Source organism: Chiloscyllium plagiosum, chromosome 4, assembly GCF_004010195.1.
Source record: "Chiloscyllium plagiosum isolate BGI_BamShark_2017 chromosome 4, ASM401019v2, whole genome shotgun sequence".
NCBI classification, from domain to species: domain Eukaryota; kingdom Metazoa; phylum Chordata; class Chondrichthyes; order Orectolobiformes; family Hemiscylliidae; genus Chiloscyllium; species Chiloscyllium plagiosum.
The window spans coordinates 128,170,392-128,190,104 of NC_057713.1; the positions used below are offsets into that span (position 1 = coordinate 128,170,392).

At 41.9% G+C, this 19,713-nt stretch overlaps 2 protein-coding genes across 2 annotated transcripts in view; both read right to left on the bottom strand.

Moving 5' to 3' along the window:
* Positions 1 to 19,713, bottom strand: part of kcnb2b (potassium voltage-gated channel subfamily B member 2b) — an 891,048-nt gene that overhangs the window by 423,317 nt on the left and 448,018 nt on the right. The gene's annotated exons all lie outside the window — the stretch shown is intronic.
* Positions 1 to 19,713, bottom strand: part of lactb2 (lactamase, beta 2) — a 40,274-nt gene that overhangs the window by 3,516 nt on the left and 17,045 nt on the right. The window contains exons 4-6 of the mRNA XM_043689203.1: positions 17,872 to 18,050; positions 9,618 to 9,766; positions 6,754 to 6,835 (exon numbers count right to left, since the gene is read on the bottom strand). Coding sequence (XP_043545138.1) covers positions 6,754 to 6,835; positions 9,618 to 9,766; positions 17,872 to 18,050 — 410 coding nt within the window. The remainder of the gene's footprint in view (positions 1 to 6,753; positions 6,836 to 9,617; positions 9,767 to 17,871; positions 18,051 to 19,713) is intronic.

Consider the following 19,713-nt stretch of genomic DNA (forward strand, 5'->3'; position numbering starts at 1 on the left):
TGTGAATGTTTCCAACTGAAAACCACCGATGAACTGGGAGATCCACCCCCTACTGAAGTCCAGGGCTGCAGCGACCCTGACCTACACAGGAAATCCATACGACCTTCGCAGCGCCATCAGGGATGCAGAGAGGTAATAGCAAACTAAGCTTGAGATGCAGACTAACCCACATGGACACCCATCATGTGAGGTAAGGCTTACACAGCATAACAGGCTACAAAACGAAGTTGAACAGAACCGTGGACAACAGCACATCCCTACCCAGTGAGTTCAACACATTCCACACTCACCTGGAACAGAAGGGCAGTGAAACGATGCCACTTGTCCCATCAGCCTAGAGTGCACCTTTACCCTCAGTCACCACCACAGATATTAGGCCGACCTTCTTAAGGGTGAACCCTCGGAAAGCGACAGGTCCAGAACACGCTCAGATGCTGCGTGGACCTGGTGTGAGTATTCATAGACATCTTCAACCTTTCCTTATTATAGCCTAGAGTCCCCGCTTGCTTTAAGAAGACCATTATCCCAGTGCCAAAGGAAGATCATGCAGAGTGCCTCAATGAATACTGCCTGGTGGCTCTGACATCCACAATTATGAAGTACTTCAAGAGGTTGGTCATGGCTCACATCAAATTCAGCCTCCCAGATTGTCTTGCTGGCTTGTAATTCACCTACTGTCGCAACAGGTTCACAACAAACACCATCTCCCTGGCCCTAGTCACCTCTGGAACATCTGGATGACAAGGATATCTATATCAAGCTCCTACTTATTGACTGTAGTTCTGCCTTCAACACCATAATTCTGAACTCTGGGACCTAGGTCTCTGCTCCCCCCTCTAAGTGAATTCTCAGCTTCCTGACCAACAGACCGCAATAAGGACAGGCGGCAATACTTCCTCCACAATAATCCTCAACACTGCTGCCCCACAAGACATTGCTGATGAAGGGCTCTTGGCCGAAACGTCGATTCTCCTGCTCCTCGGATACTGCCCGATCTACTGTGCTTTTTCAGCACCATACTCTCAACTCTGCACACTCAGCTCTCTACTATACTCCTTACAACACACACACTTGACTGTCACCAAATTCTGCACCAATTCCATTTACAAGTTTGCTGATGACACCACCGTTGTAGGTCAGATCTTAAACAATGACGAGATGGAGTGTAGGAAGTAGATAGAGTGCTTAGCGGCATGGTGTAAAGACAATAATCTCTCCATTGACATCAGCAAAACAAAGGAGCTGGTCACTGACTTCAGGAAGTAGAGTCAGGGGCAGGCCCCTATCTGCATCAACAATGCTGAAGTGGAGATGGTTAACAGCACCAAGTTCCTGGAAATGACGATCACCAACAATCTGTCCTGATCTACCCATGCTGACATTATTGTCAAGAAAGCTCAACAGCACCTCTACTTCCTCAGGAGGCTAAGGAAATTCAGTATGTCTGTAAAGACTTACAAATCTTTGGAGGTGCACCACAGAAAGTATCCTATTTCAATGGATCATAGAACATTACAGCGGAGTACAGGACCTTCGGACTTCAATGTTGTGCCGACCTGTGGAACCAATCTATCCTACACTATTCCATTTTCATCCATATGCCTATCCAATGACTATTTAAATGTCTTTAAAGTTGGTGAGTCTACTACTGTTGTAGGCAGGCCTCTCCACGCCCCTACTACTCTGAGTAAAGAAACTGCCTCTGATATCTGTCCTATATTTATCACCCCTCAATTTAAAGCTATGTCCCCTCATGCTAGCCATTATCTGAGCAAAAAGGCTCACTGTCCACCCTATCAAACCTTCTAATTATCTTATGTCTCAATTAAGTCACCTTTTAACCTCCTTCTCTCTAATGTAAGCAGCCTCAGTTCCCTCAGCCTTTCCTTGTTAAGACCTTCCTTCCATATCAGACAACTTCCTAGTAAATCACCTCTAAACCATTTCCAAAGCTTCCACATCCTTCCTATAATGCAGTGACCAGAACTGCATGCAATACTCCACATGCAGCCGCACCAGAACTTTGTATAGCTGCAGCATGATTTAATGGCTCCGAAACTCAATCCCTCCACCAATAAAAGCTAACACACCATATGCCTTCTTAACAATCCTATCAACCTGGGTGGTAACTTTCAGGGATCTATGTACAAGGACAACGAGATCTCTCTGTTCATCTACATTACCAAGAATCTTACCATTAACCGCATTCCTGTTACTTCTTCCGAAGTGAATCACCTCACACTTTTCCACATTAAACTCCATTTGTCACCTCTCAGCTCAGCTCTATAGCTTATCTGTGTCCCTCTGTAACCTACAACATTCCTCAGCACGATCCACAACTCTACTGACCTTAAGTGTCATCCGCAAATTTACTAACCCAGCCTGGTATGCTCTCATCTAGATCATTTATAAAAATGACAAACAGCAGTGGATCCAAACAGATCCTTGCGGTAACTGAACTCCAGGCTGAACATTTCTCATCAACCACCACCCTCTGTCTTCTTTCAGCTAGCCAATTTATGATCCAAACCACTAAATCACCCTCAATCCTATGCCTCCGTATTGTATGCAATAGCCTACAATGGGGAACTGTATCAAATGCCTTACTGAAATCCATATACACTACATCAACAACATCTACTTCATCCACCTGTTTGGTCACCTTCTCGAAGAACTCAATAAAGTTAGTGAGGCATGACCTACCCTTCACAAAACTATATTGACTACTCCTAATCAACTTATTCCTTTCTAGATGATTATAAATCCCATCTCTTATAACCTTTTCCAACACTTTACCCACAACCAACGTAAGGCTCACTGGTCTATAATTACCAGGGTTGTCTCTGCTCCCCTTCTTGAACAAGGGAAGAACATATGCTATCCTCCATTTTTGTGGCAGTATTCCTCTGGACAATGACGACAAATGTCACCTCTCAGTTCAGCTCTATAGCTTATCTGTGTCCCTCTGTAACCTACAACATTCCTCGGCACGATCCACAACTCTACTGACCTTAAGTGTCATATGCAAATTTACTAACCCAGCCTGGTATGCTCTCATCCAGATCATTTCTAAAAATGACACACAGCAGTGGATCCAAAACAGATCCTTGCGGTACACCACTAGTAACTGAACTCCAGGCTGAACATTTCTCATCAACCACCACTCTCTGTCTTCTTTCAGCTAGCCAATTTATGATCCAAACCACAAAATCACCCTCAATCCTATGCCTCCGTATTGTGTGCAATAGCCTACAATGGGGAACTGTATCAAATGCCTTACTGAAATCCATATACACTACATCAACTACATCTACTTCATCCACCTGTTTGGTAACCTTCTCGAATAACTCAATAAAGTTAGTGAGGCATGACCTACCCTTCACAAAACTGTATTGACTACTCCTAATCAACTTATTCCTTTCTAGATGATTATAAATCCCATCTCTTATAACCTTTTCCAACACTTTACCCACAACCAACGTAAGGCTCACTGGTCTATAATTACCAGGGTTGTCTCTGCTCCCCTTCTTGAACAAGGGAAGAACATATGCTATCCTCCATTTTTGTGGCAGTATTCCTCTGGACAATGACGACAAAGATCAAAGCCAAAGGGTCTGCAATCTCCTCCCTGGCTTCCCAGACAGTGTGGTTTGACAAGTGGTCTTCCCAAGACCGCAAGAAACGACAGAGCTGTGACCACAATCCAGTCCATCACGCAAACCATCCTCCCATCCATTAACTTCACCTTTCCTTCCTGCTGAATCAGGAAAGCAACCAACAAAATCATACACCCCTCCCACCCTGGTTATACTCTTTTCCACTCTCTTTCATCAGACAGAAGATATAAAAGTTTGAATGCACATACTAACACATTCAAAAACAGTTTCTTTCCCGCGGTTATCAGGCTTATGAATTGACCTCTTCAATGTTAATTTTGATCTCTCTCTGCAACTTCTCAGCATCTGTAACACTATATCCTGTACTCTATTCTGTTACGCTGCTGCACTTGTACAGTATGATCTGCCTGTATCGCACAAAACACTTTTCACTGTACCTTGATATACATGACAGTAATAAATCAAATCAAATGGATGTGCAGCTACTCTGAAGTAGCCTCTGGAAATGTGATACATATGGTAGGAAAGTACACCATTCAAATCAGTGATACCATGGTTTCTCTACATTACAGCACAGTATGGATGGAGCATATGAACATCCAGACTAACTGGGATGGGAACTTCACCACCACAGATGCAAAGAGATATGTGCTATCAGCTTTCTCTTCCAGGTCTCAAAACAGAAAGTACCTATGTAAGGATGATCGCAGGTCTAAGGGTTATATTGACACAGCAACTTCTCTCACTTCTGCTAAAGAAACTGATTAGATTTAATATTCAAAAATCACATATGATACAAAATAGAAGCTATATCCATACAATCTGGATTGTAATTATTATCATTTAGTCTGCAGATCTGGTTTTTGCTAAGGTGGTAATGAATGTCAGCAATTTGTACTGCTGCATGCAGAAGGGGAGGATGGAGACAGGACTATTGCATTATGGAGATGTAGTAATCAATGGAACAGTTTATTGCATTACAAACAGAACAAAGAAAAAAGAAAAGAGAACAAAGAAAATGTACAGCCCAGGAACAGGCCCTTCGGCCCTCCAAGCCTGAGCCAATCCAAATCCACTGTCTAAACCTATCGCCAATTTCCTAACTATCTGGAGCACTCTGCTCTTCACCTACTCATGCATCTGTCCAGACTCATCTTAAATGAATTTACTGTGCCTGCCTCTACCACCTCTGCTGGCAACGCGTTCCAGGCACCTACCACTCTCTGTGTAAAGTACTTGCTGTGTGTATCCCTCTTAAACTTTTCAGCTCTCACCTTGAAAGCGTGACCTCTCGTTATTGAATCCTTCACCGTGGGAAAAAGCTTATCGCCATCTACTCGGTCTATACCCTTCATGATTTTGTAAACCTCAATAAGGTCCCCCCTCAATCTTCTTTTTCTAATGAAAACAATCCTAACCTACTCAACCTCTCTTCATAGCTAGTGCCTTCCATACCAGGGGCAACATCCTCATAAACCTTCTCTGTACCCTCTCCACATCTAATGTGGTGACCAGAACTGTACACAGTAATCTAGATGCGGCTGAATTAGACTGCAAAAAAAAGCAGAATTTTCTGTGCCTTTTAGGCACATACTCAACCTCTCTTCATAGCTAGTGCCTTCCATACCAGGCAACATCCTCATAAACCTTCTCTGTACCCTCTCCACATCCAATGTGGTGACCAGAACTGTACACAGTAATCTAGATGCGGCTGAATTAGACTGCAAAGAAAAGCAGAATTTTCTGTGCCTTTTAGGCACAGGTTAGAAGATAGGATTATGGGATTTGGGCTGTTGTTTATATTTGGAGGCGGGAGGTGGGGGGGGGGGGGGGGGGGGTAGGTAGATAGCTGATCTTTTTCTGCTGCTGTGTCATTGTGTCAGCAGTAAGAAAACTGGCAAAATCATCATCCATCAGGAGGCTAATTGAGCCACTTCAAATGTACAATTGTCACTTCCTGCCAATTTAAGACTAAAATAAGGAGGAATTTCTTCTCTCAGAAGATTGGTATCTTTGGAACTCCTTACTATATAGAGCTGCGGGAACAGAGATTTTGTGTATACTTAAGACTAAGATAAATAGATTCGTGATCAGCAGGGGAATCCAGGATGATAGAGAAAATGCAACAAAGTAGATATTAGGAATGTCGAATCAGCTAAAAAGCGAAGGAATGGTGGAGCAGGCTCCTGTTCCTCTTTCTTGTGCTCTTTTGGAAACACCTATGGTTACATGGGTGGAATCTTTGAACCTTGAGGAAACCTGCCACAATGCACTACGTAGAGTCCTGCCATAACATTACGGGCAGCTGACAGCAAAGCTCGGCACATTAAAAAGAAATTTATTCAAATAATTGCCAAAGGATGTTAAATAATAGTTTGCATTAATTACACAACCTGGCAAAGTGATTAAAAACCAAGTTAAATCTCCGTTTGTTATGTGACAGACACATGTGAAGTGATGTAATGAGGTTACATTGACAAAGAGGTTCCTGCTTTCATTGTTATTTTGTTAAATAACTTTTGGATTTGCCAGGAACAAATAGCCTTTTCCTCCACTGAACATACATACAACTAAGCTACTACCTGTGGCCACTTAGTGAACCATTTACTCTTGTTTGTGCTATATTACAGTACGGAAGTGTATCAGTGTATATTATCAAGATGGCCAGCTCCAGTTCGGAGAGGAAACTGACAAAGAATAATACCATTTAACTTCTTACTGACAGAACTCTTGATCCCAGATGTGCCATGTCATTATTCATCTATTTTACTCCTAAGAGGATTTGAAATATCACTTAAATCCTGCTTTTATCCAACAGCTTTGTATGTCTTTTCAACCTTAAAAGGATTCAAGCATGCTCTAGCACCAGTTTCCTTGTGACTTTGATTATCAAGGGAAGGATCATAATCTTCCATTTAGTCAAACCTATCCGCATTCACACAGACTGATTCCCAGGATTAATGGTCATCAATATCCTTCTAGTGGATCAGTGATTTTGCCCAATAATCATTTAGTTTGGTAGTTACTGTCTTGAGTTCTAAAATGTAGATAGACCTCATAACTACTCAACCTGGGAACACTAGTGTAACGAGAACAAGTTTCCAGTATTTTAATCATCAATGTTGAGAACACTTACTTATTTTCCCTTCTTTTCCCAACTTTTTCAGGTGGTGGGTGAGATTAACTTCAGCTGCTTGATGTAAATGTGCTGGAGTATCCTATTGGACAAGAAATCGTCCATTAAATCTTGCATTCTACTAAGAAAACACAATTACGTTTATTTAAAAAATGGTTTGAAAATTATTCAAATTTGAAATGATTAGTCTGAGCAATTTAAATCCAATTCCATGTTGACAAAGGAAGAATTTAAAAATTGCATTGATATAGCATCTTTCACAACCTCAGGATGTCCTAATGTTCTTTACATTCAGTAAGTTCAGCACCTAGTAACTGTTGTAATACAGCAACAATAGTAGTCAACTTGATCCCAGATGCCCAACAAATAGCAATGCAGTAACCAGATAATACTTTTTACTATATTGGTTAAGGAATAAATACTGACCAGGACATTGGAGAGAACTTACTGCGTCCAAGTGCTATAGATTGAACTAAATCTGTTTTATCTAAAAAGGATGAGAGCGAATTGCCTGTGTTAGGTTAACAAGATTTAGTCTTCAGATGAGAGTATAATTGGCAAGGCCAATATTTATGTCCATTCTTAGTTGTCTTTGAAAAGGTACTACTGGTGGATTTTCTTCTTGAACTGCTGTAGTCTGTCTGGTGAAAGTGCCTCAAAAATTAAGTCGGCAGTTCCAGGATGTCAATCCAACAATAACGAAAGAGAGGTGATAGAAGTCTAAGTCAGGAAATTAATTAGCTTGGAGGTGGTGGGGTCTGCACATATTGTTTCCCATATCCTTCTAGGCTAGTTTGGAAAATATAGCCAAAGATGCCTTTGTGCGTTGTTCCAGGTTACCCTATGATCAGTACATACTGTAGCGATGCAACATTGCAAGTAGAGGGAATTAAGCAAGTGGCAAGTATTCCAAAATACTGATAAGTTCTGATCTGCAGGTGCTAGGTACACTTTCAGGAGTCAGGTTAAAATTCAGTGATTGAGTAAGTGAATCACTCATCACAGATTACACAGCTTCGGATCTGTTCCAGAATCGGGGCATTTATCCAGCTTGTCCAGTTCAGGTTCTGCTTAATGGGGACCTTCAGGAGGACTATGGTGGAGGTTTCAGCAACTGTACTGCATTTCAATATGGTAAAAATGGACTATGAGATTTGACATCCATCAGCTGATTTTAAAACCTGGACCTTTTCATTAACTAAAATGGTTTCAAAAAACATTAAAATACTGAATTAAGATGGTCTGTGATCACCTGACCCAAGTTGAACCAACTCTTGAAGCCAATAATAAACAAAAATCTGTCTGAGATGAAACTCATATCATTACACAATGTACTGAAACTTGGATCCATTTCTCCTGTGAGTTACACTTTTCCAGGTAAGTTTCACATTGTGCAGGTGAAACCAGCCTGCAGATCATCCAGCTGGAGAAAAGAAAATGAAACCAGACATGGGAATGAGCTGTACTTCAGCCAACTGCTTTTGGACAAAGCATAGAGGGATAAACATTGATTTGTAATAGCTGAACTTCATCAAGGTTGATGCTTGGTGAAGAGCAGGTCAGAGAAACATCCACTCACCGAAAACTCAAGGACACCTACAAACTTTGTTTGCTGAGAATATAAGTCGCTGATTAAGCAACTGTGGTCTCAGGTTAAAACCTAACTCCTCAAGGACACTAAGGACTTTTAAATTGCTTATTATTTTATATTCCTGACTGCAATAGGTACTTATTTTTAAAAAACGCTTTATGCCGAAAATCATAGAGTCTCGCAGCATAGAAGAAGACCCTTCAGTCCAACTTGTCCATGACAACCAAATTTCCCAAGCTAAACTCACCCCACTTGCCTGTGTTTTGCCCATATCCTTCCAAATCTTACCTATTCATTTATCTGTCCAAATATCTTTTAGATGTTGTAACTGTACCTACCACTTCCACTGGCAGGTCACTCCACATACGAACCACCCTTTGTGTGGGCACGTTGTCCCTCAGGTCCCTTTTAAGTCTTTTTCCCTTCCCCCCAACTTAAAAATACACCCCCTTGTTTTGAACTCTCTCACCCTAGGGAAACGACTTCTGCTATTCATCTTATCTTTGCCCCTCACGATCTTATAAACCTTTAATGTCACCTCTCAACCTCCTATGCTCCAATGAAAAAAGGTCCCAGCCTGTCCAGCCTCTCCATATAACTCAAGCCCTCTATCCCCGGCAACATCCTGGTACTTCTGAACACATCTTCTGAATCCTCGTCAATTTAATATCCTTCCAATTTAATATCAGTAAACAGCACTTTTTCTGACAGTAGGTGGCAGGGAACGTCATTGATGAGGCAGTTAAAGGCAGTTGGACACATTATGTCCTGTGAATGAGATGACTGGCATTCAACAACAATCACTTTTTTTTGTGCTGGGATTAGTTTTTCTCTAATCCCCAATGATTTAACCTTTACTAGGGCTCTTTAGTGTTACACTCAACTGAATGTTAACCTTGACATCACGGTTGACTATTCTTATTTCACCTCAACTTCTGGTATTCAGCTTCTGACCTTGCTTCGACCAAGATTGTAATGATGTCTACAAATGGACAGTGCAGTGGAACCCTAACTTATCAAGACACTGGTAAGTATCATTTGATATCAGTTATCAACTCAATCCATTTAGTCATAGAACAGTGCAGGTCAGGATACTACTTGATCTATTGTGACTATGTCAATCAGTAAGTCACACTTCCTGCTTTTTCATTGGAACTGCACATTTTCCTGTCTCCAGGTGCTTAACTGGTTCCCGTTTGAAAGTCAATAAATGAATATGAATTAAGAACACTATCCTGAATTTTGATCATAAATAAACCAAAATAAAGTTTACCTTATAAACACTTTTAACAAGTTCCATTGGGGTGAAATATTGCTCTGGATGCTCCTGAAAAACCTTTAAAATCTGTTGTTCCCTCAAGTTTCTGTGAGCTATGTACTCTCGAATTTTTTCAGATGCATCTTGCACAACTGGGCCATGTCCTGAAATTCAAAACAAAAACAGAACAAAAGAAGAGGGATTTTGTATGGCTACATTTTGATTAGGCATCCAGCAAACAGAAAGACATTTATGAAACCAAGAATACTGGTGACTTGGATGACTAGCTCTCTGTAACACATTAAATGGTTGAGTTTATTGTTCCATCTGGCTGGATACCTTATGGTTGTTTCTGTTCAATACAGATCTGAACAACATATAGAAGCTGAGGTGAAAGCAGGTGAAAGAAATAACAGTTTGATTCTAGGTATTCAAATGCACTTATGGCATTGGGGAAGACATGTGCGTGAAATTTGCATTTTTTTGGTTTCTAATTTGCTCTCATTTCATGTTTTCTTTGTATCAGATTTTTGTTCAAGGCTCCAAGTTCATATTTTAAGAAAATGTTCAACAACTGTACATAGAGAAATATCGAATGATTACTTGGATCCATGACTATTGATTATACACATTTTGTTTACTTTGAATGAAATGCTTCAGCTGTAAATTTATGTATTTGCATTATTTTATTTTTCTCAGCTGATTCTGCATAATTCTAATGTGTCAGAGTTATGCAGGAATAAGAGGGAGGGAATTTTGACCCAGTGACACTGAAGGAATGGTGATAGCTTTCCAAGTCAGGATTGTGAGCGGCTTGGAGAGAAACATGCAGAAGGTGTTCCCATGTATCTGCTGCCCTATGTCCTTCTAGATGCAAGTGGTTTTCAAAGATGCTGTTTAATGATGTTTGGTGATTTTCTGCAGTGCACCTTGTAGACAGTATACCCTGCTGCTATTGAACATTAGTGGTGGAGGGAGTAGATTTCAAGATTGTAATTAAGGGGGAAAAAAATCAACATTGCCTGCAGCTTCAAAACTTAGCAGCATACTAACCCAACCTGTCCCAGACTAATGAACAACCTAAGGGCTAGTTGGGTAGACATCACCAATAAATGAACACTTTGCAAAATGCTGTTCCTTCTCCAATAACCTGAACATCTGCTCAAGTAGTTTCCACCTCCCCACAAAGCTGTATATGCATATAAAAAGCAGCTTCTGGAACTACACCAACATTACCAAGCAGTTTTTACAAGAACTGCAAGTCTGTTTCTCTGTTCTCCCATTTTTATTTATCTCCACGCGTGTGCTGCCCTTTGCTACTCCAGTTGGGAAGGTTTAAATTAAAATGGCAGGAGGATGCAAATGTGTCCAGAGAAACAAGACGGAGGGAAACAAGACGGAGGGAAACAAGACGGAGGGAAACAAGACGGAGGGAAACAAGGGCAAAAACAAGACAGATTAGGAAATTGGAAAAAATGGTAGTCAGAGATACAAGGGCAGGAATCAAACAGGACCACATTGCACAATAATGCAAACAACTCCAAGAATGTTAAAAAGCCTTAAGGTCCAGTGTCTTAATGCACAGGGCATTAGCAATAAAGTGGATGAATTAGTTGTGCAAACAATTATAAATGGATATGATATAGTAGTTGGGATTACAGAATCATGGCTGTAGGGTGACAAAGGACAGGAACTGAATATCTGGGCTGGTTAGTTTTTAGGAAGGACAGCCAAAAAGGAAAAAGAGGTGGGGTAGCATTGCTGGTGAAAGAGTAATTATTACAACAGTGAGGAAGGATATTAGTTCTGGTGAAGTGAAATCTGTATGGGTGGAACATCAAGGGACAGAAAACGACAATGAGGGTTATAAACAGAGTCTGTAGTGGTTATGCTGAGAAAGGCATCAGGCTGGAAATTAGAAATGCAAACAATAAAGATACAGCTGTAAGTGTGAGCAACTTTAATCTGTACATAGATTGGGCAAATCAATACCAGAAAGAAGGAATTCCTGGAGTGTAAAAGTTTTCTATATCAATACATTGAGGAACCAACTAGAGAACAGACTATCCCAGACGGTGTAATAATAAAGGATTAATCAGCAATCTAGCTGTGTAAGGCCCCTTGGAGAAACAGCAACCATAATATGAAAGGATTCATCATTAAGATGGAGAGTGCCATACTTGATTATGAGACTAGGGTCCTGAATCGAAATAAAGGAACCTGGGTAGGAATTGGGTGACAGTTAGCTATAGCAAATTGGAGAACATTCATTAAAGGAATGATGGTGGATGGGCAATGGTAATTTTTTGAACAGTGTTTGGAGGAACTGCAACAATTGCTCAGTCTCATCTGGGTCAAAACTAAAATGGGAGAGGTGGCCTGACCATGGTTACCAAGAGAAATTAGAGATAGTATCAGATCCAAGGAATGGCCATTTAACCTGGACAAAAAAAGCAGCAGACTTGAAGACTGGGAAGAGTTTAGATTTCAAAGGGGGGAGGAAGGATTAATTAAGAGGGGGAATAATTTAAAGGAAAGATACAAACTGAAGAGAAAAAGGCCAGTGAAAACAACTTTAGATTCCTTACAATCAGAAACAGAGAAAGTAATAAAGAGCAGAGAAATGGCAGGCTAATTAAATATATACTTTGGTACTGTGTTCACAAAGTAGGACATGAATAACCTCCCAAAAATGTTGCGGAACACAGGGGTCTAATGAGATGGAAGAACTGAAGGAAATCAGTATTAACTTAAAAATCACGCAACATCAGGTTATAGTCCAACAGGTTTAATTGGAAGCACTAGCTTTCAGAGTGCTGTTCCTTCATCAGGTGGTTGTGGAGTATAAGATTGTAAGTCACAGAACTTGCTATAAATTCTGTGTCTTACAGTCTTATACTCCATAACTACCTGATGTAGGAGCAGCGCTCAGAAAGCTAGTGTTTCCAATTAAACCTGTTGGACTATAACCTGATGTTGAGAGATTTTTTTAACTTTGTACACCCCAGTCCATCACGGGCATCTTGAAATCAGTATTAGGTGTGAAACAGCATTGGAGAATCTGATGGGAATAAATGCTGATAAATCCCCAGGTCTTGATAATCTACATGCAAGAAAGCTTAAGGAAGTTGTCCCAGAATTAGTGGCTGCCTTGGTCACCATCTTTCAAGATTCTATAGAGTCTGGAACGGTTCCAATGAATTAGAGGGTAGCTAATGTGATCCCACTATTTAAAAAAGGGGGTCGAGAAAAACAAGTGAATTATAGACCAGTTAACCTTATAACAATAATGGGAATAATGCTGGAGTCCATTGTAAAAGATTTATTGGCAGAACAATCAAAGTATGATGACAGGATTGGTCAGAGCTGAAAATTGTGTTGCTGGAAAAGCGCAGCAGGTCAGGCAGCATCAAAGGAACAGGAGAATAATGTTTCAGGCTTATGCCCGAAACGTCGATTCTCCTGCTCCTTTGATGCTGCCTGACCTGCTGCACTTTTCCAGCAACACATTTTTCAGCTCTGATCTCCAGCATCGGCAGTCCTCACTTTCTCCCAGGATTGGACAGAGTCAGCATAGGTTTATGAAAAGGAAATGATGCTTGATAAATCTACTGGAATTTTTCAAGGTAATAACGAGTAGAATTGACAAGGCTGGACCAGTAGATGTGATTTATTTGGACACACAGTCGGCCTTCTCTGAGATTTCATCTAAGAAATTAGTAGTTAAAATTAAAGTGCATGGGATTAGGGGTAGTGTACTGACATGGATAGAGAACTGGTTGGCAGACTGGAAACAAATAGCAGGAGAAAGTGAGTCCTTTTCAGAGTGGTAGACAGTGAATAGTGGGGTACAACAGGGATCGCGCTTGGAGCCCAGCTATTCATACGATACGTTAATAATTTTGGTGAGGTAAATAAATGTAATATCTTCAAGTTTTCAAATGACACAAAGCGAGGTGGGAGGATGAATAATGAGAGGATGCAGAAATGCTTCAGTGTCATTTCAACAAGTTGAGTCAGTGGGCAAATACCTGGCAGATGAAGTACAACACGGATAACAAAAAAGGAAGGCAGAATATTATTTGAACAGTGATAGATTGGGGAAAAATACATTTGAAAAACAAGACTTAGGTCAATGGGAGCAACCATGCAGGTGTAGCAGGCAGTGAAGAAGGCAAATGGTATGTTGGCCTTTATAGCGAGAGGATTTGCAGACAGGAGCAGGGATGTCTTGCTACAATTATACAGGGTGACAGGACACATTGGGTATTGTGTTCAGAAATGGTCCCCTTTGAGAAGAAGCATGTTCTGGCTATGGAAGGAGTACAACAAAGGCTAACCCGTCTGATTCCTGGGATGGCAGGATTGACGTATGAAGATGGACTGGATTGGTTAAGACTATATTTACTGAAGCTTAAAGGATGAGGGAGAATCTCAGAAACCTATAAAATTATAACAGGACCATACAGGGTAAATGCAGGAAGGATATTCCAATGATCAAGGAGTCCAGAAGCAGGATTCGCAGTCTAAGGATACAGGATAAACAATTTAAAACTGAGATGAAAAGAAATTCCTTCACCCAGAGAGTTATGAGCCTGAAGAATTCTCTGCTGACAGAAAGTGGTTGAGGCCAACACACACTAAATGTTTCTTTAGAAGGAGATGGTTATAGTTCTTGGGGTTGGAGTAAGTGGGAACAGGATGCCCAGTTGAATGATTAGCCTTGATCACATTAAACAGTGCAGCAAGCTCCTGGGGCCAAATGGTCTATGCCTGCTCCTATTTTCGACATTTCCTCCCCTGCCTCCTTTCTGGCCTTCTCTCTTTACTACCCTTCTCTCAATTATTCCCAACCCCCCTCAAGTCCCTGATTACTTCATCTTCCCACTCTCAGGGGTCATTGTGCTCAGTGTCGTTTATTACTTCCTCCGAATAGTGTTCAACATAAAACAGTCTGGATTTGTGACGCAGGTGGTTGTTGGAGGAGTGTTGATCAGCAGAAGATTTCTTTAGCTTTGTGTGATAACTTTCACAGCTTGAACATCTGGTGTCAAAAATATTACTGAGGAGAAATGTAGAATCCACAGGGTGACAGTACCAGTTATTAATATCTGAGAAGATAATTTGTAGATTAAATAAAGCACAAGGTTGAAAACACTTCAGTTACTAGACAATTACCAAGCAATTATCAGGAGTCAGCTATAATTGTAAATTTTACACAAGCGTTTTTTTTAATGATCCAGAGGGAACTGGCTGTTGGATGGTAGAGTTAGAGAAAAAGAACTGCAGATGCTGGAATCCAAGGCACACAAGCAGGAGGTTGGAAGATCACAGCAAGCCAGGCAGCATCCAGAAGTGGAGAAGTCAATGTTTCAAGTGGACTTCTCCACTTCCTAAAGCTGCCTGGCCTGCTGTGTTCTTCCAGGCTCCTGCTTGTCTGCCTTGGATGGGAAACTGGCAACTTTTCCATTCTTGGGCAATGAGAAAATTGGAAAAATGAAGGTAAAACCCAGGAAGTTACGAAGAAAAAGAAATAAATTGCTTAAGTAATTGATCAACATGCTACTTATAAGTTGTCATTACATTGTTCAATATACGTCTCTGAAAACCATGTTATCTGTTGATTAAAATGGTCGCATAACCCCTAATTAAATACCATAACCAAAAGGCTACTGAGATTACAGCATCCATCTGGATGAAAACATTAACATACGTAATAGATTAGAGAACACTTCAGGCTAATAATTATTTCATTTATTCTTTCCACTTTGTTTTCAATTTTCTCCTGGCATATTATTCCTGATTGGCCCATTCCCCATGAGTTGGGAACACAAGTATATACATTCTATTGAACAATGAAAACACAACAGTTAAGACCATGCCATGTCTTGCCTGACTGATAGAAAACGCCCCAATTAGGTGGAATCAAATACAGGGTGAGAGCCAGAATCTTTACTGATTTCTCCTGTCTTGCAAATCAATGAGCCCTGAAACTAATTTCAGCATCACAACTGCTACATTGAATTAGATCCCTTCAATTAGAAAGAACAGGGATGTGTATTTTCAGTGCTACACCAAATAATGCAAACATATAAACATAAAAATTAGGAGCAGAAAATTGCCAGAAGGACCCTCTGACATACTCTGCCATTCAACAAGATCATGGCTGATCCGATTACTCCACATTCCCACGTCCCTAGAGAATCTTTCACCACTTATCAATAATCTATGTCTTTCAAATATTCAAGTCTGCTTCCATCGCCTCTTCAGGAAAAGTTCCAAAGATTCATGATCTACTGTGACAAAATAATTCTGCTCATCCCTGTCTTAAATGAGATTATTATTAAACAGTGATCCCCAGTTTTAGAATCTCTGGCAAAACGAAACTCATGTACCCTGGTCAAAAGCTCTCAGGATCTTATATATTTCAATCAAATTGCCTCTTATTCTTCTAAATCACAGCAGATATGAGTCTACTCTGTAATTAACCAACCCACCCAATCTAGGTATCAATCTGATAAACCTTCTCTGAACTGCTTCCAGTGCACTTACAATCTTCCTTATATAAGGGGACTAACAATGTAGACAGAACTCTAGAAATCATCTCACCCATTCTATGCATAATTAAAACATAGCCTCCTTAGTTTTTTTGCCAATTCCTCTTCCAATAAGCAAAAACACAATAACCATGAGCTTTCCTAATCCTTGTGTACCTGCACACTAACTTTTGGATACCAAATTCTAAGATGGTGGTGGAGTAGGTAGCATCCAGGTTCATGTGTCTGGGCCTATTTTTTTTTGTGCGCTTTTACCCACTTCCTGTTCTTTTTTTCTCAAACATAACAGAGAAAGACAGCTCTTTGAAGTGACGGCAGATTCGATGCGCTCTGGAGTGGCAGTGGCATCTTCATAGGTAGCGTCGGTCAGTTGGTCTTTGAAGCCTGAAGTGGGACTCTCGCTTCCATGTGGAGTGGGCCTCTGGTAGCAGCATGGTGTGGTTGGGAAACCCAAAGCAGGACTCCTGTTTCCGTGTGGTGTGGTCTGGGGAGCTGGGAGTGGGAATCTTATTTCCTCGTGATGTGGTCTGGGGAGCCCGGAGAGGGAATCTTGTTACGACGTGATGTGGTCTGGGTAGCCCGGAGAGGGAATCTTGTTACGACGTGATGTGGTCTGGGTAGCCCGGAGTGGGAATCTTGTTTCCTCGTGATGTGGTCTGGGTAGCCCGGAGAGGGAATCTTGTTACGACGTGGTGTGGTCTGGGGAGCCCGGAGAGGGAATCTTGTTTCCTCGTGATGTGGTCTGGGTAGCCCGGAGTGGGAATCTTGTTTCCTCGTAATGTGGTCTGGGTAGCCCGGAGTGGGAATCTTGTTACGACGTGGTGTGGTCTGGGGAGCTGGGAGTGGGATGCTTGTTTCCTCGTGATGTGGTCTGGGGAGCCCGGAGTGGGAATCTTGTTTCCGTGTGGTGTGGTCTGGGGAGCCCAGAGTGAGAATCTTGTTTCCTCGTGGTGTGGTCTGGGGAGCACGGAGTGGGAATCTTGTTACGACGTGGTGTGGTCTGGGGAGCCCGGAGTGGGAATCTTGTTTCCGTGTGGTGTGGTCTGGGGAGCACGGAGTGGGAATCTTGTTTCCGTGTGGTGTGGTCTGGGGAGCCCAGAGTGAGAATCTTGTTTCCTCGTGATGTGGTCTGGGGAGCTGGGAGTGGGAATCTTGTTACCACGTGGTGTGGTCTGGGGAGCCCGGAGTGGGAATCTTGTTTCCTTGTGGTGTGGTCTGGGGAGCCTGGAGTGGGAATCTTGTTACCGCGTGATGTGGTCTGGGGAGCCCGGAGCAGACTCTGTCAGCGATATGGCATGGGCTGGGAAGCCGATAGTGGGAGTCTGGTGGCAGCATGGTTTGAACTGGCAAGCCCAGAGCAGCACTGCAGTAGCAGAGAAGAAAATTTTGGACTCTTTCTTTTTGTTACCTTTTTCAGAGTTCTATTTTAAGTTATTGCAAATGGTGCCTATGTGCAGTGATGCCACACATGTTTCACTGTATTTTAAGTTGAATGCACATGACTATAAAGGATTCAATCAACCTAGGGCCCTCTGCATTACAGAGCTTTCCAATCATTGGTGATACATGTATGAACCTTTCAGCAGTGCAGCTAGATTCATATAGGGAAAACTTTACAGAGGAATTATAAACAATCAGTTAGTGAGCAGTGTATCACAGTGGAAGTAAAACAATGAACAATAAACATAAGAATTTTAGAATCACCTACTTACCTGGATATATTAAGTCAGCATTTATATTCAACAACTTTTCCAAAGATAGCATATAAGTGTACAAGTCTTCAAATACTGCTGTGCCTTCTCCCAGAATACAGTCTCCAGAAAATATGGCATTTTCCTCTTGCAGCAATAATGCCATGTGATCAGTGGTATGTCCTGGTGTGTAAATGACTCTGGGAGTAAAAGCAAGAATGCTATTCTGTTTTTCATATTAAAGAGAACTTTATATGCACTACTAACAGAACACTGGTTCATAACAGATAATTCATGGATGAATAGTTACAAACAGCAACAGATTTGAAAAGACACAACCTCCATTTACAACCATAAAGACGTATATTTATGTTGTATCTTTCAACATAATTAAACATCCCAAGACAATTTACCTGAGCATTATGAAATAAAATATGACAAAAAGGAGATATTGTTCAGATGACCAAAAGCCTAGTTAAAAAGGTTGTTGAATCAATCAGTTGTATGAATCGCTACAAAGTCTCAACTAAGAAATGAAACTGGACAGACCACGTGGCATTGACCTCAGCACAGGAAAAAACAACAGCAGAAATAGTCCTGCAAAGTCCTCCTTATAAATGTCTGGGGGCTAAGTGCCAAAATTGGGACAGCTGTCTCACACAAGACTCAAGCAACAGTTTGACACAGTCAGACCCACAGAACCATATTTTGCAGACAATGCCCCAGACACTAGCAACACCACCCCTGGATTTGTCCTGTCCCATGGCACGACAGACCCAGCCAATGTGGTGGCACAGTGGGGCACAGCTGGGAGACAGTTGCCTTGGGAGTCTTCAATATCGACTCCGGACATCAAGTCCCGTAGCTTCGGGTTAAACATGGGCAAAGAATCCTCCTGCTAATTACTACGTACTATCCTCCCTCAGCTGACGAATCGGTACTCCTCCATGTTGAACACTGGATGCAGTAGTGAGGGTGGCAAGGGTGCAAAATGTACTCTGGGTGTGGGATTTCAATGCCCACCACCAAGCGTGGCTTGACAGCAGTACTCCTGATTGAGCTGGTCGGATCCTGCTAGACTGGGTCTGCAATAGCTGGTGAGGGAGCCAAGAGGGAAAAAGATCCAAACCCCATCCTCACCAATCTGCCAGCTGCAGATACACCTGTCACAGTATCGGTAAGAGTGACCACCGCACAGTCCTTGTGGAGACCAAGTCTTGCTTTCACCCTGAGAATACTCTCCATGTTGTGTGGCAGTATCACTGGGCTAACTGGACAGATTTTGAATAGATCTGCAACTCAACACTGGGCACTCATGTGGTACTGTGGGCCAACAGCAGCAGAACTGTATCCCAGCACAATCTGTAACTTCATGGCCATGCAAAACCCCGACACAACCATTACCATCAAGCCAACGGATCAACCCTGGTCAAATGGAGAGTGCAGAAGGAGCAGAACCAGGCATACCTAAAAATAAGTTGTCAATCGGATGAAGCTACCAAACAGAATTCCTTACATGGAGAAAGTGAGGACTGCAGATGCTGGAGATCAGAGCTGAAAATGTGTTACTGGAAAAGCACAGCAGGTCAGGCAGCATCCAAGCAGCAGGAGAAACGATGTTTCGGACATGAGCCCTTCTTCAGGAATGAGGAAAGTGTGTCCAGCAGGCTAAGATAAAAGATAGGGAGGAGGGACTTGGGGGAGGGGCACTGGAAATGCGATAGGTGGAAGGAGGTCAGGTTGAGGGTAATAGGCTGGAGGCGGAGAAGTCAGGAAGAAGATTACAGGTTGGGAAGGCGGTGCTGAGTTCGAGAGATTTGACTGAGACAAGGTGGGGGGAGGGGAAATGAGGAAACTGGAGAA